The 23,892-nt window shown below is 40.4% G+C and overlaps 1 protein-coding gene across 1 annotated transcript; it reads right to left on the reverse strand.

The window, feature by feature from the left end:
* Positions 1–10,773: 10,773 nt before the first annotated feature.
* XAGE2 (X antigen family member 2) lies at positions 10,774–19,110 on the reverse strand. Its single transcript, XM_037994886.1, has 5 exons — positions 18,917–19,110; positions 18,037–18,125; positions 17,454–17,559; positions 15,481–15,605; positions 10,774–10,885 (listed from the first exon to the last, which is right to left on the reverse strand). The coding sequence occupies exons 2-5, from the start codon at positions 18,115–18,117 to the stop codon at positions 10,853–10,855; spliced, it is 345 nt and encodes a 114-aa protein (XP_037850814.1). The 5' UTR covers positions 18,118–18,125; positions 18,917–19,110; the 3' UTR covers positions 10,774–10,852.
* Between the last annotated feature and the right edge of the window lie 4,782 nt (positions 19,111–23,892).

Below are 23,892 nucleotides of genomic sequence, written 5' to 3' on the forward strand. Positions count from 1 at the left end.
CGTAGCTAGGACCCAAGTAATTTTGCTTTAACAAGTTGTGGTGGTTGCTTTCCCCTTTCTTCTACCTAGGGCCTAATTCTTCATCTGACTCTATAGCCTAGGGACTTCTCACATATTCCGTGGCAAATGGGATCCCCTACATTTAGTCTCACTTTTTATTTGAACCCTAGCTTTTCAGTCCTGTTGGATCCGAAAATATTTTAAAATCTTTGTAATAGGGAGAAATAATTGCTGTGTATATTCTCCTACCCCTCCCTAAGCAGTGTGGATTCTGAGTAGGGCCCGTTGTTGGAGAATTATCCTTTTGGGTGCGAGGTTATAAATGGAGCTCAGGGTTGTTATTCGTGTATTATGTATAAGAAGAGGGGTATCAGGCTGGATTGAGGCAGCCGCAGGGGTTTCTGATTGAGATGTGGTAACTATCAGGCTCAGATGAAAAAGAAAGGTTTGGTGTTTCTCCCTCTCTGCCTTGTATCATTTAAAGAAAGGACGTGTTTGCAGGAAATGTTGTGGTATTTTTCCATGGGAACTGAGACATCAGTTCTTTTCTCTGTGTTCTCACAAACTATTCCAAACGAATTTAGTATTCTTGTTACATTTTTTCTGTTGCACAGTAAAACAGGTATGTCATTATTACTTTTTAAAATGCTTTCATAACAATGATTTCATCTGGGAACCCGTATTAGGTTTATGTGCCATATTTTGGCAAACACTTCAAGAGAACAGCAAACACTTTTATGTTAAACAATAAAATATATGTATTTTATATATCACCATGGATTTACATAAAAACATCAGATTACCACTAAAATCAACATACACAACACCAGTTCTGCATTCAACACTTTCACAAGCATTTACTTTCAGGAAACACAAAGACTGTGAACTTAGACCTTGAATCCCCGTATCTGTTTCTTACTAGAGTCATTTATTGTAAATTTTATGAAAACTCTGACTCACCTTTTTAGTGGATTTAATAATGAGGTCAGAAATAATGAAACACAGCTCAGATAACTGGTTAACAGATACAAGACAATCTATAAATATGAGTTATTATTTCTGTTATTCTTAAAGAACTCAATAAATGCAGCTATCGTCCTAACTATTCACAGCTTTGGTGTAGTCAATCCATTCAAAAACACACACCACAGATCAAAATCAGGTAGGCAGGCCAGGCATGGTGGCTGTCACCTGTAATCCCAGCACTTTTGGAGGATGAGGAGGGAGAATCACTTGAGTCCAAGAGTTCAAGATCAGCCTGGGCAACTTAGCAAGAATGTATCTCTGAAAAACTTATGTAAGCAAATTGGCAACTTTTAACTTGCTGTGTACAGAGGTTAATGTCAGTACAGAAACAGGAGCAGGTAGTTTTCAGAGTGACGGCATAATTAGAGGCATCTTTGTAGGGAAGAGAGGCGCCTTACAAAGTTTGAAGGCATGGAAGCCTGCAGCTGCCCCTTCTGTCTTTCTTTTAAGTAGTGTCCAAAGCTAAAAAAAAAAAAAAAAAAAAAAAAAAAAGCATGCAGTCTGGAAACAAACACACATGGGAAATCCTATCTCCAAGTGATTCACTCTTGCAGGGATTTCATAGAAAGAGGTTTTATATACCAATTCATTTCATGAGGCTAGTGTAACCTTGATACCAAAGTCCAACAAAAAGAATACAGATGGCACCCACTTATGATGCGGCTTCTTGGTTATACTCAGAAGAAAATGCTTTAATATTTGATGATTCAATATAGCTTGGACCCAATTTGTGTCTCCATCTGGTAGTGTTTAAGTCTTGCAGTCAGGCATCTGGGGTCTGAACTACTTTTCAAAGTAAGTCTGCATTTGAACTCTGCTTTCTGTTTTTAAAGGGGTAGTAATGTTCTCTCTTTGTATTATCAAAATTATAATATTATGGAAAACAGAAAGCACATAATTTTGCATCTTAATGGATAGCATATCACTTTCTGGCATTTTAAATTGATATGATTTTTGCAGGATTTTCCCCTGGACATCAGTACCATCTCCCCATTCATCCCCCGTCTTTGACTGAGACAGATCCTTGAGATCAGCTTCCAGGTCAGGCACTAAAAAATACGAAGGGTATCAATTGAAGCAGGCAAACAAGAATGATAAACAAGGAAATTATCACATTGTTTTTCCTCAGTGTTAGGAAATAAAATCCTGTAGGCTACTGTGGTAATAAATGTGGTGCAAAGATGTCCTGCCTTTGTTTTCCTCTATTATGAAATCTTATTTTAAATGACAATCTGAGGGTAAATCACACTACACCTCAATTTCCTATGCTTTACCATTGTGTATTGTAAACAGTATCAGGTATCTAGGAAATCTGAAGCCTGCTGCATGGATAGCATTTTAATCATAAATTAAATGTAACTTTCTGAAGGATTAGATCAATGTAGTGGCAGATTTATGACAAATCTTATAGTCCTGACATCCATCCCCTGTTCAAGTAACTTGAAAATTTGGGGGTAAAAATAAATGAAAGTTATGCTCAGGTCCAAAGGCCTATATATAACTTTCTATAAAAGAATCCCATTAAGAAAAAAGTACCAAATATAACAGCAAAATCTTCAGTGAGAGTATGGGAACCTGAGTGCAAAGAAATTAATGGGCATTGTTGACAGTCATATTCTGGAAACTTCTTAAGAGAGAATTGCTAAAATAATCCATGGCCCAAATTCGGTCAGCATTTAGCTTGAAAATGCTATCATTTGAGGAAATAATTTCTGTTTCATGACAATCTTATTATACTTTAAACTGTCTAATTGTAAAAGTACTGAAGCAACTTTTAGAAGTCCCTTAAAAACCATACTAATATAGCCAATATAGTAATATACCTGTATGCCAGTATCCTGAATTATCCAGCTTTTCCAAAACATACCGTCAAAAATATTGATAGAAGGGAACATTGGCTGTTTCCTTTGATCAGTATTTCTTTGATTGAGCTCGTTTCTGGAGCTGCTATCCTGTTTCACTGAACTGTGCCTTTTCCTGAGTCCATACTGAAATACCTTACAGTACAAGCACATTTGAGTATTAAGCATTTTAAGCAAAAGAAGTCATATTTTCTAATAACATTGACAGTAGGACAAATACAAACTTGGAAATGTAATTTGAATTCTTTGTCCATGAGTCAAGTGTTCTTGGTAAGCCTTAATCTCTAAGCCTCAGTTTTCTTATTTATAAAGTGGGGCTAACATCCCTATGCAAATGGGCTTTATTCAGGGTGTTACAAGGTAGGGTTACTTGGCACTCTATATGCTATTAAAGGATGCACACAACACTGTGGACACCATGGCTGAGACAATCATACAACAACATTCTAAAAACATCAAATTAAACTAGTGAAATAATGTACATTTTTATATATAAAATTAAATGGTTTCATATGATTTAGCAAGGACTGTATTTTCAAGCATGCAAAATAAACCTCAAAAAAAAAACCCAGAAGATTCATTGTATCCAGGGACTTCATGAAGCTGCAAACTATACTCTTCACTTTTCTGGCCAACTTTCAGCAAGTGTTTGAGAACCTTTTCTAATGTTTTCTTTCTTCTGTTACTGTTTATGGCATAATGCATGATGCACATATAGGCCCCCTCCACACCCCCCCCCCCGACCATAGACATTCTTTCTTTCCCTTCACAGCACCTTGAATCTCAGCAGCACTCTGAATCTCAGCAGCATCCTGATCTTCTTCTCTCTCCTGACCATGTGTAGAATCTTGACTTTCAGTGGGTGGTTTCTCTTCCTGAGGCTCTTCATCACTGGGCTGCTGGGACAAGGGGTGTGTGTGTTTATGCAGATTAAAACGTTCTGTTATCAATATATGTCAATAATATAAACATACAGAATACATATTTTTCATTATAAGTCTGAAGACATTTCTCCAACATTATTCCATATCCTTATTCTTCATAAAACTACTCTTCCCACAGAGAGGTCATACTCTAAGACAGTTACCTTCAAGGGCTTTGGAAGCTGTTTTAATTTATGTTGCGAGGAATGTGTGTAATCTCTTATGAATAAACATGGGGAGGAAATCAAGGGTGAAATCTGAGGAGCACAAGATCATCCATCCACACAAAACCAGAATGTAATCCTCTTGGACTTGCCTTTCCTTCATGAGATGCCATGATCATTTTTCAGCATGGGAGACCTTTATCAGTATATGTACACTAGTTCAACAAGACTATCACAAATAGAAATTTCTGCTAACAGAAAACATGGAATGTTGAGGCACTAATGAGCATAAGCCCAATCAGTTCAGGAAACTGTAAACTTCCTCTTGGTCTAGGCTTATATGTTGATCTTCCTTGCCAATTCATATTTCATTCTGCTAACAGAACACTGTGATTGGGAAAGTGCACTTGAGAGGATTGCTGTATTTGACCACTTCCATCGCCATATGTAAACTTGTAATTTTATTAAAATTTGGAAATACTTTGAAAGTAAGTCCCAGGGCAAGTTTAAGGGTGTGTGCCTTCTGAATCGAATGCTTGCAAAGCCACTTAAGGTGGTCAAGGTAGCAGTGTCTTAAGGCTCCTGACAAAAGACACAGGGTATTTCTGATGAGGTTTAGTTTCACAACTGGACTTTACATAGTGGAGACATATAGGAAAATACAGCTACAGAATTAAAATTGGAGTGAACACAGCTTTCATTACACATTCGTTAGCTAGGCCCGTTTTCCCTCTAAAATCAAGTTTTGCTGAAATGCATAACCCAGCCCATTCGAACATCCATGGGGGAGTTGAAGTTGCCACATGGCACTGGGCACTCCTCACTGGACACCCATGTGGGCACTCTACAGACCTCAGGGCTTGGGTCACCAGCCCACAGCATTCCCACTTCCCAGGCCCGTTCCTTCCCCCCCACTCTGCCCCTTCCTCATTCCCCACCGAGGAGTCTGGAATCTGTCATCTATTGGGGTTTCCAGCTGCTTCTGAGACTCAGATACCTCCAACATTACCTTCAGTACTTGCCCCATGTTCACCTGAGCTACCTCCACTCTGTGGTCCACCTTACTCATGACGTCTAAGGCCTTCCCCGGCTGAGGCCAGGGACTAGGCTGCCTGAAGCTCAGGAAGTCTGCTGGCTCCTCCTCACACTCTCTCACACTACACCTCCTGGGAGGACTGGCCTTCGCACCTACTGACTGTGTCTCAGTAGAGGAGATACTCTAGACCACAGGACCGCCACTCTCTCACCCTCACAGCTCCATGGCATTCACCACGTGGTCGAAGGGGCTGACTGGACCATGCCCAGCGAACATGCCCACTGAGGTACAAGGAGCATGCACAGTGAGATGGGTGCCTGCCTTGTAGGCTGTGGTACCCTGCCTCACTGCATCCTCCACTTCCTCCAAGGTATCCACTAAGGATTCTGGAATCCATCCTTTTTGGGCAGTTAGTTCCATATGCTCTAAGGATTCAAATACCTCAAATAGTGTCCCCCTTCATAACCTACTCCGTGTTCACTAGGCCCTCCTCCCCTCTATGGCCCTCTTTCTTCCCTTATCCAGCACCCCCAAGGGGTGCACCACTGCCTGTTAGGAGGACAACAACCTCAAGACCCTTCTCCCTAGGAGGCTATAGACTGCGCCCATGGGCTCCTCCTCACACTCACTCACACTTAAACTTCTGGGACAACTGATCTGACAGCAAGGCACATGGGCAACAAGGGGGTACACACAGAGTCAGGCACATGCAGGGCCGGCCAGGGTTTTCCCGCTGTCCCCAGACCCACATCCACAGGCTGTTTCCAGTAGAAAGAAAATGACTTAAGATATCTTTTTTTCCATCTCTTGCCAAACCATTCTCAGGGGGCCCATGGAAACCTCTCCACACGAACCTTACGGTCCAGGAAGCTTCTTTCACAACATAGATCACGGAAAACCCTGACAGATATAATTTCCACAAGCATTTGAACAACAGGCACTCCCATCTCTTCTGCTCTCCCTTGTATGGCTACTGCTAGAATCTTGATAAACACCCGTCCCAGGATCCCTTGCAGAGGGTGGTGTGCCACAGCTTCCCAGGTGATGCTAATAATATGCACCTCTTAAAAGATTTGGGAAGTAGAAGTCATTTTCTTATTTTACCCCAAAATGGTCAAAGGTGTGAATGGTCAACATGGGAATGTTTGGGCAGGTGTGAATGGTGAATCTGCGACTGCTTGGGAAGTGTGAATGGTAAATGGAATGTTTGGGCAGGTGTGAGTGGTGAACATGTGAATGCTTAAGCAGGTGTGAAAGGTAAATGTGGGAATGTTTGGGAAGGTGTGAATGGTGAATGCCAGAATATTTGGGCAGGTGTGAATGGTGAATGTGTGAGTGTTTGCAGTGGCTTCCAGATTCTCCTACTAATCATCTGCCTCAGGACTTCAAGGGGCTGATACATTTGGCAGACGTTTCCTGCAGTTGCCTGAACAGGCATATTTCACTGTACTCCAAATCTAGTATGATTTCCACGATATCTGTGTATTTTATGAGACTTGATTATTCTTCTGTACTATTTTTTTACTGATGCTGAACATATATAATTGAATAACAAATGATTTCATGATAAGAAATTTCCAATACTGTAATACTTTCACAAAATGCCTCATTCAAATTGAGGAGGGGTTTTGGCATTTTGTGAGAGTATTATAGTATTGGAAACAGGATGAGAATGAAAGTGAGAAGTAATTCTCTCTTGGTCATGAACTTAAGGCAAAATAATTCAGGTTTTGAAGTTTTCTCGTCACCGCTCAGTTGCTCAGATATAGACATAATTACATGGTTATTACACTAGTAGAAGAAGCAGGAGTGCTAGCTTATAAAATAGATACGATAACACCTCCACAAGGGCACTAAAAGTTATTTCTATTCATTTGTTAAGGCTGCCATCAAAAACTACCACCGCGTGGGTGGCTTAAACAACAGACATATATTTTCTCACAATTCTGGAGGCTACACGTCTGAGATCAAGGTGTCAGCAGAATTGGTTTCTTCTAAGGCCTCCCTCCTTGCCTTGTAGGCAGCCGTTTTCTCCTGGTGTCCGCCTTAGTCCTCCCTCTGTACGTGTGTGTCATCATTTCCTCTTTTTATAAGGACACCAGGCAAATTGCCTTACGGTCAACTCTAATGACCCCGTTTCATTTAATTACCTCTTTAAAGACCCCACCTATCTCAAATACAGTTACATTCTGTGGCACTAGGAGTTCAGACTTCGCCATATGAATTTTGAGCAGACACAACTCAGCCTATAACAGTATGACTGTTAGTTTTATATTAATACTGTTTATTTTTGAGACATAGTGATTCATTCAAAGGACAGAAGCAATCTGCTGGAAATTATCAGAGGTTCCCAAACCCAGTCTACCTGTGTCTGCCCTAGCATTCTCTGTTGCCCTTCTACATACAACGCTCTTAACTGAAGCCAGCCACTCACCTCAGCTCAGGATCCATACCCCCCACCTTCCCAAGGGCTTTGCTCCTGCATTGATCACTCCCCTCTCCTGAACCATCAATGGCTCCCTCGATATTGGATCATTCCCGAAGCTAAGGGGGAAGCTCACCTTCTTCTCCCATGTCCTTCTGTAGCTACTAACATGTTTATCTGCTGCCCTTCAAAGGAAAACTGCCACAACTTATACAACTGACTTCATTGGAGTCAGTTTTCAAAATTATCTAGAAAGGAAAATGAACCAGAACAGCCAAAACCATTCTGAAGTATAACTTTGGGGAACTCACACTACCTAATATCAAGAGTCACATTAATTCTATAGTAATCCAGAGAATGTGGTACGGGGGGAAAAAAATCAACAGATCAGCAGGGTGTCGAGCAATGGACTCACAGACATGATAAACTGATTTTCAGAAAAGGCACAAAGGCAACGGAGAAATTATCTTTTCGAGAAATTGTCTTGTTTTACTCCTACTACTTGGCCACCACATTCATTGTTTTTATCCCCCTGGGTCCCTTCCCTGTGTTTCTCCTTTGCATTTCAGCTGCTCTTCTGTTGAAGGGTCTTCTGTAAAGATGCCCCACCTCCTGCCACCACCAACAGTGTGACAGCCTCCACAGCAAGTACCACATGTTGTTGGTTGGTCTTCTCATTTCCAGCATCCAAGACATTTCCTATAGCATGGCAGTTATCAATGCATATCCATTGAATTAAATTATCAGTCTTTTGTAATGACCCTAACAGAAAAGCATCCCCTCTATTTAGGAGTCATTATTGGATATGGTATGTTTCTAGGCACCTTACATATGGTTTTGTGTCAGACACTATAGGGCAAAGGCTCTGCCATGGTGTCTTGGAGATCTTGCAGGTCACCACATAGGACATGTAGGCAAAGCCAGACTGCAGGCTAACCTGAGTGTTGGAAGAATATCTGGATTCCTTTTGTTGCAAGGAGAGACAGGAAGTGTGGTAGGAGCTGCCACAGGTATTTTCTCACCAGCTCCCTATCTGGTTGGATGTTGACACAAGACCATTCTTTATCCATTTCCCTAGTTTCCGTTAAATACGGGCCTTTCCTCATCTTAGGGTACAACTGTGGAGTATAAAATTGCTCACTGCCTTGGGGTACAGCTGTGGGCTCCTCACAGGCAGAGAGACCCATCTGTGCTGTCATTGTATACCTCCGATTCAGTGTCATACTGTCGGACTAGGGACACAGTGCTGACACAATGCTGACCTTGCTTTTACTTTGTCTGCAATCAACCAACCATTTGGATCCATTTAGGCTCATTTTCTCCTTATTGGCCAAATCTACGGATGTGTGACAAGCCAAACTAACAACTGCAGTGGTGATCCTTGCGACCCTGTTAGCCACCACAGGGCTGCTTAGGGACTGCTTGAACACTTGACACACTATTGTGTTGTGTAGTATTGGCTGACCAGAAGGACTTATTCTTCATGGCATCACACACAGCAAAGCGCAGTGTTCGGCACATTCTATTGACTTAGGGTTGGCCTTGTCAGACTGCGTTTATTTACAAACCAACTTTAGAATTGATGTCATGTCTGACACCAGCTGCCCCGGTTTTTAATTAACACATTTATTTAAATTAAGTAAGTCTCAGAAGTCAAATTCATTTAAAAAGGTAACTTGATACCTCTACTTGAAATTTAAAAACAGTTATTACTAAACATGTGATTGTAAAGGCAAAGGGAATGAAAAAAAATGAAATTTTAAAATAAGAAAAGAAATATAACAAACCACATTTATCTACAATAATAAATACATATGGCCTAATCCATATGTTATTTCATTTATTCTTCATAACAAGTATTTAGTGTAAATATTCTAATTTCTACTTTAGAAATGGGGACACTGCCCCACAGATTATAATATCTTGCCCACCCTCTCAAGGCCAGTGTGTAAGAGGCAGGATGGAATCCATGGGTATTTCATGCCATAGCCTGTAAGGAGACAGTGTAGGTAGGACCCAAGTCATTTTGCTTCAGCAAGTTGCCCTGGTTGCTTTTCCCTTTCTTCTGCCGAGGCCCTAATTCTTTCATCCAGCTCTATAGCCTAGGGACTTCTCACATATTTTGTGGCAAGTGGAACACCCTTAGAAAAGATGCAGATGAGGGGACACATAGGGTGAGGTATGTAGGAAGGGGCAGGGAGTTTCCATGGCCTCTATGGGCATGCTACCCTCTTTGTGTTCAGCTAGCCAGAAGCTCTCTGAACCGTGTCCTTTTGGGTTTCATGGAGGTTTTCATTATGTAGGCATGACTGATTAAACTGTCGGCTTGCCATTGGTGAACAACTTAACCTTCAGCCCCAACCTTCCCTGAAGTTTGGGCATAGGGTTGAAAGTCCCAACCCTCTAATTCCCCATCCTAGAGCTCCTAGAGGCTGCCAGTCATCAGCCAACTCACTAACATACAAAAAGACATCACTTTGTAGGAGTTGTATGCCAGTAAGCACAGTCGAGGACCAAATATATATTTCACCATACCTCACTTGTGTATCAGCTAACTCAGAATATAGAATATAAAAAATGATACTTTTTTTTGAAACAGAGTCTTGCTCTGTCATGGAGGTTGGAGTTGCAGTGGCATGAACATGACTACCAGCATCCTCAACCACCTGGGCTCAAAGGATCCTCCCACCTATGCCTCCAGAGTAGCAGGAACTATAGTTTCATTCATTCATTCATTCATTCATTCATTCATTCATTCATTGTAGTAGAGAGGGGTTCCTATGTTCCCCGGACTGATGTCACTTTCCTGAGCTCTAGCAATCCTCCTACCTCAGCATCCCAATGTACTGGGATTACAGGTGTGAGTCATTGCACCTGGCCACAATTTTCAATAGTATCAAAATACCTGGGAATGAAATTAACAGAAGAGGCTGGGCATAGTGGCTTATGCCTGTAATCCCAGCACTTTGAGAGGCCAAGGCAGGCAGATCACGAGGTCAGGAGATTGAGACCATCCTGGCCAACATGGTGAAACTCCGTCTCTACTAAAAATGCAAAAATTAGCCATGTGTGGTGGCATGCGCCTGTAGTCTCAGCTACTCAGGAGGCTGAGGCAGGAGAATTGCTCGAACCCAGGAGGCGGAGGTTGCAGTGAGCCAAGATCATGCCACTGCAATCCAGTGTGGTGACAGAGCAAAATTCCATCTAAGAAAAAAAAGAAAGAAAGAAAGAAGGAAAGAAAGAAAGAAAGAAAGAAAGAAAGAAAGAAAGAAAGAAAGAAAGAAAGAAAGAAAGAAAGAAAGAGAGAGAGAAATTAACAGAAGATGTGCAAGACTTCTTTGGAGAAAAGCTTAAAACTTTAATAAGATATTTTAAAGTAAAATATCTAATATAAAAACAGTTTGTGTTGTTTCAGCTTATCTTCCTTTAAACCTGTGATTTCCCTTCACCTGTAATAGAAACATAAGAGGTGGAACATTGCTAGCGGAACTGTATTTAGATCACATTAAGATATGCAAATGACACCAAAGTTTTTGTTTCTTACAGTGGACTAAGACCATTAGCCCAAGAGTCACCCTCTGGCTTACATTCAGGTAGACCTCTGTGGAGACTTTGGAGATAAACTTCCAAACATATACATCATTAATATTTTTTAAACACACCCTGCTTTTTGTTTTGTTCATTAAATGTTTTGGGGTTTTTTTTTAGGTTTATTATTATACTTTAAGTTCTAGGGTACCTGTGCACAACGTGCAGTTTTGTTACATATATATACATGTGCCATGTTGGTGTGCTGTACCCATTAACTCGTCATTTACATTAGATATATCTCCTAATGCTATTCCTCTCCCCGTCCCCTCCCCACAATAGGCCCCGGTGTGTGATGTTCCCCTTCCCGTGTCCAAGTGATCTCATTGTTCAATTCCCACCTATGAGTGAGAACATGCCGTGTTTGGTTTACTGTTCTTGTGACAGTTTGCTGAGAATGATGGTTTCCAGCTGCATCCATGTCCCTACAAAGGACACAAACTCATCCTTTTTTATGGCTGCACAGTATTCCATGGTGTATATGTGCCACATTTTCTTAATCCAGTCTGTCACTGATGGACATCTGGGTTGATTCCAAGTCTTTGCTATTGTGAATAGTGCCCCAGTGAACATATGTGTGCATGTGTCTTTATAGCAGCATGACTTATAATCCTTTGGGTATATACCCAGTAATGGGATGGCTGGGTCAAATGGTATTTCTAGTTCTAGATCCTTGAGGAATCGCCACACTGTCTTCCACAATGGTTGACCTAGTTTACAGTCCCACCAACAGTGTAAAAGTGTTCCTGTTTCTCCACATCCTCTCCAGCACCTGTTGTTTCCTGATTTTTTGATGATCGCCATTCTAACTGGTGTGAGATGGTATCTCATTGTGGTTTTGATTTGCATTTCTCTGATGGTGAGTGATGATCAGCATTGCTTCATGTATCTGTTGGCTGTATGAATGTCTTCTTTTGAGAAGTGTCTGTTTATATCCTTTGCCCACTTTTTGATGGGACTGTTTGCTTTTTTCTTGTAAATTTGTTTGAGTTCTTTGTAGGTTCTGGCCCTATTATTAGCCCTTTGTCAGATGAGTAGATAGCAAAAATTTTCTCCCATTCTGTAGGTTGCCTGTTCACTCTGATGGTAGTTTCTTTTGCTGTGCAGAAGCTCTTTAGTTTAATTAGATCCCATTTGTCAATTTTGGTTTTTGTTGCCGTTGCTTTTGGTGTTTTAGACATGATGTCCTTGCCCATGCCTATGTCCTGAATGGTATTACCTAGGTTTTCTTCTAGGGTTTTTATGGTTTTAGGTCTAACATTTAAGTCTCTAATCCATCTTGAATTAATTTTCGTTTAAGGAGTAAGGAAAGGATCCAGCTTCAGCTTTCTACTCACGGCTAGCCAATTTTCCCAGCACCATTTATTAAATAGGGAATCCTTTCCCCATTTCTTGTTTTTGTCAGGTTTGTCAAAGATCAGATGGTTGTAGATGTGTGGTATTATTTCTGAGGGCTCTGTTCTGTTCCATTGGTCTATATCTCTGTTTTGGTACCAGTACCATGCTGTTTTGGTTACTGTAGACTTGGAGTATAGTTTGAAGTCAGGTAGCATGATGCCTCCAGCTTTGTTCTTTTGGCTTCGGATTGTCTTGGCAATGCGGGGTCTCTTTTTGATTCCATATGAACTTTAAAGTAGTTTTTTCCAATTCTGTGAAGAAAGTGATTGGTAGCTGAATGGGGATGGCATTGAATCTATAAATTACCTTGGGCAGTATGGCCATTTTCACAATATTGATTCTTCCTATCCATGAGCATGGTATGTTCTTCCATTTGTTTGACACACACCCTGCTTTCTAGTGCTACAAGAAAACCAAAAGACAGTCCAAGGTCAGAACACATTAAATCAAGTGGACCTCTTAAAAAGGGATTTAATGTAGAAAGCAAAAACTGTGCATAATTTTACTAAAAATATAACCAACACACACAGAAAAACTAAGAAACAAAGGAATTTATAAAAATGTATAATTTAATATTTTGGCTTGAAACTATGGTCTGGATGTCTAATAGGCTCCTGGAAATAGTATGAAAACTATCTTTTAAGAAAAGAGTTAATGTCACATTAAGAGCTGCATATGAGTGGTGAATAGAAAGGACAGTATCTCATTTGTTTTTTCGATATTGTGCAAAAGTGCAAAAATGTTGCTTTGGGTTAGTTTACCCTTCTGTAGATATTAAGGTGTGGCAAACATCTGTCCCCAGTTTTCACCTATAGTCCTGATGTTAATACAAATATCTCTTTTTACACTTGAAAAATTCCCCTTTGTATAATTAATTATATGATCACATTAGTTTTAATCTATCATTATCATTATTGATATCAAAATATGAAAGAGGTATATATCATGAACAGTATGGCACGAAAAAATAATGAAGAGGGAAATGGAGACATAGAGGAAGACATCTAGAATAACTAAATATTTGTGTTTAAAAGTAAATGTTATCAAGGGACAACTGGCAAATTTCACAAGTTCATGCACAGTCTTTGTGATGAATAGATATTCAGGTACTACTGGGATATATTTAATAATGTATGCATTCCTAGCTTGTCAACCATTTCACCTACATTCTGAAAATATTAGAATTTAAGAATGTATTCACTTTCAGCTGGGCGTGGTGGCTCACATCTGTAATCCCAGCACTTTGGGAGGCCAAGGCAAGTGGATCACCTGAGGTCAGGAGTTAAAGAACAGCTTGTCCAACATGGCGAAACCTCGTCTCTACTAAAAATACAAAAAATAGCCAGGCATGGTGGGGCGTGCCTGTACTCCCAGCTACTCAGGAGGCTGAGGCAAGAGAATCACTTGAACCCAGGAAGTGGAGGTTGCAGTCAGCCAAGATCGCGCCGCCGCACTCCAGCCTGGGTGAGAGAGCGAGACTCTATCTCAAAAGCAAAACAAAACAAAAGAATGTATTTACTTTCAGTTATACTATATATTCAATATCTGTGTCTTCTTCGTATTCTGTATTGTGCTTTTCCCATTTTCTTCAAGACTGGGGAAACAAACAGGTAGTCTATTCATAGCTATTTTTAAAATAAACAATGTGTTAAATGTATTACTTTTGGATTAGTTTTCCTAATCCAAACTCCAGATTCGTACCTGTCTGTTATTAAGTACCTCTTTCCTTTTCCATTAGATTTATTCTGTTGCTCTTTTATTATTATATTGATTATTATTTTATCATGTAATTTGCTATCTATTCGAATAAGATGTGCAGTTAAGGCTATGATCTTCCTAAGAATACAACTGAGGCTTGTTCAATAGGTTCCTGAAAACTGTCTTTTAATTTAAATAGTTTAATGGAATTGTTCAGCAGGGCAGAGTAAAACATTTAGGTAATTTCTTCCCTAAACATGGAGTTCTTCCTTTAAGTTCAGAAGCTCTTCTAATTAACAGTCAGCAATTTATAAAAAATATGTGTAAAAGATACTTATGTTGACTACTCAGGAATTAGTACATTTGAACTTTGAGTCCTATCATCTGATGTCTCAAGGCAGAAACCTGTAATATATAACCTATGATATGGTTAGAGGTGATTAAATCATATGTGTCTTTATTACACACAGTAGCTCATGAAGACTGACAGGAGAGCAAAAAGCATGCTTAGCACAGGCATCTTACACCCACCTTGAACATCACTGACCTACATGCATTCTCCCTACTTCATCGGCCACAGAAAGTAGACTGTCTCTTTCCATTTTATTATTCAGTCATTCAGGGCTTCACGGTGGGAAGGCTTTAAAATGCAATTATTATTTAAGAGCCAGATAATTCAGAATTTGACAAAATTCAAGAACACTCATTCAGGTCTCCATACTGAAAAACAAACATCAAGCAGGGTGCCTGCTCACTTTCTTAAGAGCAATGAAATCTCAGCTCAGATATTGTAATTGGACTGAAGCCGATTGTTAGGAAAAACAAATCATGGAAATTGGAATATCTTTCTATTCTCTCCAACAGAACCAGAGCATGCAGAAATCAGCATTGAAACGGATTTTAATACATTTGATCTGCATTCACCATTTTCAATAACAGCAAAGATGGGTGTAGAATTTATGGAATTTGTCCAGATTCTCACAAATTGTCATAGAGCTGCCACTAGAATCTCCTTCAGGGCTCAGCATATTTCACACAGTGTGGTATTACAAATGCATTATGTATTTGTTAAAAGCAGAAATTAGAAAAGAATCTGAAAATTGTTAGCTGTTGGTTATACTCAGAAGTAAGAAAATGCTGTCATATTTGATGATTCAATATGACTTTGACCCAATTTGTGTCTGTATCTGAGAGCGTTTAAATCTTGCAGTCAGGCATTTGGGATCTGAAATACCTTTCAAAGAAAGTGTGTACTTGAACACTGTTATTAAAGTGGAAGTAATGTTATCTCTGTCTGATCAAAAGTATAACATGTAAAAAATAGAAATCACATAACTTTGTGTCTTAATGAATAACACACTTGCTTCTGGCATTTTAAAGTGCTCTGCTTTGGTAGAATCTTCCCCTTGACATCAGTACCATCTTCACATTCATCCCCAGTCTTTGACTGACACAGCTCCTGGAGATCAGCTTCCAGGTCAGGCACTAAAAAATACAAAGGTTATGAACTTGAGTAGAAAAACATGAAGTATAAATAAGGAAATAATAATATTCTATTCCACAGAGTAATGACATAAAAGCCTGTAGGTTAGTGTGATAATAAATGTGATGCAAAGATGTCACACCTTTGTTTTCCTGTGTTATGAATTCCTATTTTATTTGTTTTTTAATACAGGATTTCACTCTGTCATCCAGGCTGGAGTACAGGGGCACAGTCTCAGGTGACTGCAGCCCTGACCTCCTGAGCTCAAGCGATCCCCCTGTCTCAGCCTTGTGAGTTGCCGAGACTACAGGCACATGCCACCACCAAGGCTAATTTTTGTATTTTCTTGGCAGAGAAAATTTTTTGATGTTTCCCCATGTTGCCCAGGCTAGCTCCTAACTCTCAGGCTCAAGGGACCCACCAGCCTCGGCCTTCCAAAGTGCTGGGATTGCAGGTGTAAGCCAATGTACCTGGCCTGAAATCTAATTTAAAATAACAATCTAAGGATAAATCACACTATACCCTCATTTCCTATACTTTGCCAGTGTGCATTATAAACAGCAAGTATCAACTGTGTAAGATATCTGAAGTTTGCTGCATGAATAGCATTTTAATAATAACTCAAAGGTAATTTTCTGAAAGACCAGGTGAATGTATTCCTGGGCTTATGACAAAAACTTACAATTGTGACAACCATATCTTGTTGAGGAAATTTGAAAATTATTTGGCTAAAATTAATTAAAATTATGCTTAGGTCCAAAGGCCCTACATGTAGCCTTTCATAAATAAATCCCATTGAGAATATAGTACCAAAAATAAGAGGAAAATCACAGTCTTCCAATGAAAGTTCAGGAAATTGAGTGACAGAAAGTAATGAGTATTGTTGACAGTCATATTCTGGAAACCACTTAACCATGAATTGCTAAAATACTCCATGGCCCAAATTCTGTCAACTTTAGCTTGAAAATGCTATCTGCTGAGGACACAATTTCTGTTCCACGATAATTTTATCATACTTTGAGTTTTATAATTATAAAATTATTTAGGCAACTTTTAAAAGTTCCTTTAAAAACATACTAATATACCTACCTGTATGCCAGTGTCCTGAATTATCCAACATATCCTTTTACCAAACATATTGTCAAAAATATTGATCAAAGGGAACAGTGGCTGTCATTTATTGAGCCCTTTTCTGGAGTTGCTATCCTGCTTCACTGAATTGTGTTTTCTCCTGAGCCAATACCGAAGTACCTTACAGTACAGACACATTCGAGCATTACGCATTTTAAGCAAAATAATTCACGTTTTGTAACAACGTAGATGGTAGGAAGAACAGAGACCTCGGAATGTAATATGAATTCTGTCTCCATGACTCAAGCTTCCTGGTAAGCCTCAATCTAAAATGGGGCTAATATCCCTATGCAAATGGGCTTTATTCAGGGTGTTATAAGGTAGGGTGACTTGGCACTCTATATGCTATAAAAGGGTGCTTACAGCACTGTGGACACCATGGCTGAGCCAATCATGCAGCAACATTCTAAGAAGATCAAATTAATCAAGTGAAATAATGTATATTTTGATACATCAAATTAAACAGTTTCATCTGATTTAGCAAGGGATGTATTTTCAAGCATACACAACAAATCTTGAAAAAAATAGAAAATTTATTATATCCAGGGACTGCATGAAGTTGTAAAGTATACTCTTCACTTTTCCAGCGTACTTTGAGCAAATGTTTGAGATCCTTCCCTAACGTTTTCTTTCCTCCTATTACTGGTCATGGCATAAGGCATGATGCACACATAGTCCTCCTTCCCCCCATAGACATTATTTCTTTCCTTTCCCATCACCTTGAATCTCAGCTGCAACCTGATCATCTTCTCTCTTCTGATCAGCTGTAGGATCCCAACTTTCAGTGGGTGGCTTCTCTTCTTTAGGCTTTTCATCACTGGGTTCCTGGGACAAAGGGGAGGTGGTGTGGTGTGTGTGCAGATAAAAAGTTTTGTTATTAATACATGTCCATAATACAAATATGCAGAATACACAAGTATTTCTAATCATAAGTAAGTCTAAAGACACTTCTCCAATACTATTCCATATACTTATTCTTCACAAAGTTACTCTTCCCAAAGAGAGGTTACTCTAAGACAGTTACCCTAAAAGGCTTTTGAAGCCATTTTAATCTATGTTGGGATGGATGTGTGCAATATGTTATCAGTAAGCATGAGGAGGAAGTCATGGTGGGGAACACAAGATTATCCATGCAGGCAAAACCAGATTGTAATACTCTTGGATTAGTCTTTCCTTCATGAGATGCCATGATCATTTTTATCAACATGGAAGACCTTTATCAGTGTATCTATACTAGTTCAACAACACTATCACAAAATAAATTTCTGCTAATAAAAAACATCAAAATAATAAAGCACTCACAAGCATAGCCCCAATCCGCTCAGGAGGCTGTAAACTTCTTCTTGGCCTAGGCCTATATGTTGATCTTCCTCGCCAACTCATATTTCACTCTGCAAACAGAATACTGTGATTGGGAAAGTGTGTTTGAGAGGATAGCTATATTTGACCACTTTCATGGCCAAATGTTAAATTTCAGTTTTTAAAAAAGTTTGGAAATAATTTGAAAGTAAGTCCCAGGGCAACTAGAAGTGTGTACATCTTCTGAATCGAATGCTTGTAAAGCCACTTAAGTTGGGCAATCTAGCAAAGCAATGCTTTAATGTTCGTGGCAAAAGATACAGGATATTTCCGATGAGATTTGGTTTCACAGCTGGATTCTCCATAGTGGAGACATTTAAGTTTATACAGCTAGAGAATTAAAACTACAGTGACCACAGCTTTCGTCACACACCCATTTGTTTGGACAATTTCCCTCCCTAAAATCAAAGTTTTGTTGGAAAGCACAGTCCCGCCCATTCGAACCTCCAGGGTGGAGTTGAGAAGTTGCAACACATCGCTGGATGCTCCTCACTGGACACTTCTACTGGGAGCTCTACAGACCTCAGGGTCGTGGTCATCAACTCATAGCATTCCCACTTCCCAGGCCCCTTTCTTACCGCCCACACAGCCCATTCCTGGGTCCCCACCAAGAAGTCTGGAATCTGTTCCATTGGAAGTTCCAGGCACTTCCGGGACTCAGATACCTCCAACAGCACCCCCAGCATTCACCCCATCTTCATCTGGCTCCCCTTCACTCGGCGGCCCACTTTTCTTATGACCTAGAGGCTCTTCACCTCTGACACCACAGATCATGCCGCCTGACCCTCTGGAAGCCGGCTCGCTCCTCCTCACATTCACTCACATTTCACTTCCTGGGAGGACTGGCCTGCGGACCTACAGGCTGCGTCTCAGTAGGAAAGAAAGAGTCCAGACAGCTGGAACGCGACCCTCACACTCTCACAGTTCCCCAGCGGTCACCACATGGGCAAAGGGGTCGAAGGAAAGATGCCCAGTGAACATGTGCACTGAGGCAGGTGTCCAAGGAGCATGCACACTGAAGTCGGTGCCTGCCTTGTGGGTTGCAGTGCCCCGCCTTGCTCCACCCCATCCCGCGTCACGCAGTCCTCCCTCCCCTCCCTGGTTCCCACTGAGGACTTTGGAATGCATAGTCTGTAAGCAGTTTCATATGCCTCGGGGACTCAAATACCACAGATAGTTTCCCCCTTCAAAACTCACTGCTTGTTTACCTGACCCTCCTCCCCTCTATGGTCTTTCTTCCTCCCTTGTTCGGCATCCCCATCACAGCAAGGCCATGGCTGCATCGCTGCGTGTTAGAAGGACGGGGACCTCAAAGCCTTTCCACCTAGGAGGCCATGGACCGTGCCCGCAGGCTCCTCCTCACACTCACACTCAAACTTCTAGGACTACTGACCTGCAGACCTACTGGCTGACTCCCAGTCGGCAAGACAGAAGGAAGTCACGATGTCTCCTTGCACAGCTCTGCAGGGACAGAAGGCAGACAGTAAGGCGCATGGGCAACAAGGGACTTGGGCAGCAAGGGGCGTTCACACTGAGTCAGGCACATGCAAGGCCAGCCAGGGTTTTCCCACTGTCACCAGATCAGAATCCCCAGTATGTTTGTAGTAGAAAGAAAGGGACTTAAGAGATTTTTTTTTTCTCTCTCTCTTGCCCTACCATTCTCATGCATCCAGAAACTTTGGGAACAGAGAGTCCCATGTCACCCTTAGTGGTTGATGTGTCTCAGAAAGACCTTTTCTGACTGAAATAAATTATTTTAATGCCTATATTTATACATGCTTTTTTTTCCAGACAGGGTGTTACTTTGTCACCCTGGCTGGTGGGCAATGGCATGACTTTACCTCACTGCAGCCTGGATCTCTTGGGCATAAGCAATACTCAAGACGCAGCCTCCCAAGTAGTTGGGACTACAGGTGTGTGCCACCATGCCCAACTATTTTATTTATTTATTTACTTAGAGACAGAATCTGACTATGTTGTCCTGGCTGGTCTCAATTTCTGGGCTCAAGGGATCCTCCCATCTTGGCCAATTTTTATTCGTGTTTTGATTAATCACTTCCTTCTCTGGCCTGAGGTTTTCTGCATGCTACCAACGAATTGAACCACTTCTGTGGACTAAATACATTCACACCTCTTCCTTTTTTAGGTTGTACTATTGCACATTTTAATCTCTGGACTGATAACTGATTTCCCTGAATACACCTGTAGGTCATTCAGACAGTGTATGGTTCAGAAATATGCATACATATGATATGATTTGACTCTGTCCCCACCCAAATCTCTCCTTGAATTGTAGTTCCCATAATCCCCATGTGTCATGGAAAGGACCCTGTGAGAGGTAATGTAATCATGAGGGTGGTTACCTTCATGCTGTTGCCCTGATAGTGAGTAAGTTCTCACAAGATCTAATGGTTTCATAAGAGGCTTTTCCCCTTTTGCTTATTCTTCTCTCTCCTGCTGCCATGTGAAGAAGGATGTGTTTGCTTCCACTTCTTCCATGATTGTTGTTTCCAGAGGTCTCCCCAGCCCTGCAGAGCTATGAGTCAATTAAACCTCTTTCCTTTATAAATTACACACTCTCATGTATGTCCATATAGCCGCATGAGAACGGACTAATACAACATTGGATTTAGACTTAGTCCTATTGTGACATGATGTACAGCAGTGGTGACTATGCTCATCATATACTCTACTCCCCAAATATCAGCCAAATAACCTGTTCATAAGACAGCGCTGACATTATTTGCATAAAGCTATAAGGTAGAGCACTACCTCCACAGAGGCACTAGTATGTCAGATGTGAAAGGGCTTTAGGTATATTTGTTCTGCTTTTCATGTCCGAAATAAAGTGGGTGTTTTAAAGTGGGGGATGGTTTGGTTAGAATTGGGTAGGAATGATAATGATTTAGGATTGGTGGACGCAACAAGACAAGACTTTTTAGGCAAGGGGTTCAAAGAGTTTTGGGATTGAAAAATGTCATTTGACACCTTTTATTGAGGAGCTGATGGGTCTTTCAGGCAATTGCTGGAAAGAACAATAACATTTTTTTGAAACTTTTATTTTCCTAGGTAAGAGATTCTTGTATTAGCAAAATTATGATAATGAAGCCAGTGGAATATAAACTCTTGTTAATGTAGACAGTAAACTATGTCCATGCCTCCTGTTCTTACTACTTTTATATTACCTAGCAGTTTGATGTGGGAAATAGTATATGGAAGGGAAGGACAGGAAGGTGGCCCTGATCAGAATGCAGCCTTTTATAAATATATTAGGATATATTGTTGAACTAATATCTATATATTCTATCTAGTTGAGCATCTTTTTTTTTTTCTTTTGAGGCGGAGTCTCGCTCTGTTACCCAGACTGGAGTGCAGTGGCGCAATCATTGGCTCATTGCAATATTTGCCTCTCAGGTTAAACTGATTCTCCTGCTTCAGCTTCGCAAGTAGCTGGGATTAGAGGCATGTGCCACTATGCCTGGCAAATTTTTGTATTTTTAGTAGAGACGGGGTTTCACCATGTGGGCAAGACTGGTCTCGAAATCCTGACCTCAAGTGATCCACCCACCTCGACCTCCCAAAGTGCTGGGATTACAGGTGTGAGGAACATGCCTGGCCACAGCTGCATTCCTTTTTTTAATTATTATACTTTAAGTTCTAGGGTACATGTGCACAATGTGCAGGTTTGTTACATATGTATACATGTGCCTTGTTGGTTAACTCGTCATTTACATTAGGTATATCTCCTAATGCTATCCCTCCCCCACCAACTCCCCACAATAGGACCCGGTGTGTGATGATCCCCTTCCTGTGTCCAAGTGATCTCAATGTTCAATTCCCACCTATGAGTGAGAACATGCGGTATTTGGTTTTCTGTTCTTGTGATAGTTTGCTGAGAATGATGGTTTCCAGCTGCATCCATGTCCCTACAAAGGACACGAACTCATCCTTTTTTATGGCTGCATAGTATTCCACGGTGTATATGTGCCACATTTTCTTAATCCAGTCTGTCACTGATGGAAATTTGGGTTGATTGCAAGTCTTTGCTATTGTGAATAGTGCCCCAGTGAACATATGTGTGCATGTGTCTTTATAGCAGCATGACTTATAATCCTTTGGGTATATACCCAGTAATGGGATGGCTGGGTCAAATGGTATTTCTAGTTCTAGATCCTTGAGGAATCGTCACACTGTTTTCCATAATGGTTGAACTAGTTTACAGTCCTACCAACAGTGTAAAAGTGTTCCTATTTCTCCACATCCTCTCCAGCACCTGTTGTTTCCTGATTTTTTAATGATCGCCATTCTAACTGGTGTGAGATGGTATCTCATTGTGGTTTGATTTGCATTTCTCTAATGGCCAGTGATGATGAGCATTTTTTCATGTGTCTGTTGGCTGTATGAATGTCTTCTTTTGAGAAGTGTCTGTTCATATCCTTTGCCCTCTTTTTGATGGGGTTGTTTGCTTTTTTCTTGTAAACTTGATTGAGTTCTTTATAGGTTCTGGATATTAGCCCTTTGTCAGATGAGTAGATCGCAGAAATTTTCTCCCATTCTGTAGGTTGCCTGTTCACTCTGATGGTAGTTTCTTTTGCTGTGCAGAAGCTCTTTAGTTTAATTAGATCCCATTTGTCAATTTTGGCTTCTGTTGCCATTGCTTTTGGTGTTTTAGACATGAAGTCCTTGCCAATGCCTATGTCCTGAATGGTATTACCTAGGTTTTCTTCTAGGGTTTTTATGGTTTTAGGTCTAACATTTAAGTCTCTTATCCATCTTGAATTAATTTTCATTTATGGAGTAAGGAAAGGATCCAGCTTCAGCTTTCTACTTACAGCTAGCCAATTTTCCCAGTACCATTTATTAAATAGGGAATCCTTTCCCTATTTCTTATTTCTCTCAGGTTTGTCAAAGATCAGATGGCTGTAGATGTGTGGTATTACTTCTGAGAACTCTGTTCTGTTCCATTGGTCTATATCTCTGTTTTGGTACCAGTACCATGCTGTTTTGGTTACTGTAGCCTTGTAGTATAGTTTGAAGTCAGGTAGCGTGATGCCTCCAGCTTTGTTCTTTTGGCTTAGGATTGTCTTGGCAATGTGGGCTCTTTTTTGATTCCATATGAACTTTAAAGCAATTTTTTCCAATTCTGTGAAGAAAGTGATTGGTAGCTGAATGGGGATGGCATTGAATCTATAAATTACCTTGGGCAGTATGGCCATTTTCACAATATTGATTCTTCCTATCCATGAGCATGGTATGTTCTTCCATTGTTTGTGTCCTCTTTTATTTTGTTGAGCAGTGGTTTGTAGTTCTCCCTGAAGAGGTCCTCCCACTTTGTCCTTTGGAATAATCTCCACTATATAGTATGCTTTATGAAGTATTAATGGAGCACCTCCAGTTTCTCTGTGATTCGTATTTGCAGGGTATATTTTTTAACACTTTAGTTTTAACTTACTTTTAACATCCTTTACTTTTAACTCATTTACTTTTAAACTGTGATTCTTTTAAAAAGCATATAATTTGTTCTAGTTCTTTTTATCAAGGCTTACAATCTCTAACTATTTACATTTGAGACAGGGTCTCATTCTGTCATAGACTGGAGTGTAGTGGTGTGATCATAGCTCAGTGCAACCTCAACCTCTTGGTCTCAAGTGATCCTCACACCTCAGTCCCCGGAGGAGCTGGAACTAGAAGTGTGCATCACCATACCGGCCTAATATTTTTTTTTATTGTACTTTAAGTTCTAGGGTACATGTGCACAACGTGCAGGTTTGTTACATATGTATACATGTGTCATGTTGG

The sequence above is a fragment of the Chlorocebus sabaeus genome, chromosome X, assembly GCF_047675955.1.
Source record: "Chlorocebus sabaeus isolate Y175 chromosome X, mChlSab1.0.hap1, whole genome shotgun sequence".
Lineage (NCBI taxonomy): Eukaryota > Metazoa > Chordata > Mammalia > Primates > Cercopithecidae > Chlorocebus > Chlorocebus sabaeus.

Bases quoted from the DNA above. Each gene is read 5' to 3' on its own strand.
- XAGE2 (XM_037994886.1), bottom strand. From the start codon at position 18,117: ATGAGTTGGCGAGGAAGATCAACATATAGGCCTAGGCCAAGAAGAAGT. The intron at 17,560-18,036 runs GTGAGTGCTTTA...CCTTTGTCCCAG, and splicing joins AGCGGATTGGGGCTATGCTT to GAACCCAGTGATGAAAAGCC. The intron at 15,606-17,453 runs GTGATGGGAAAG...TGTATTTTTTAG, and splicing joins GGTTGCAGCTGAGATTCAAG to TGCCTGACCTGGAAGCTGAT.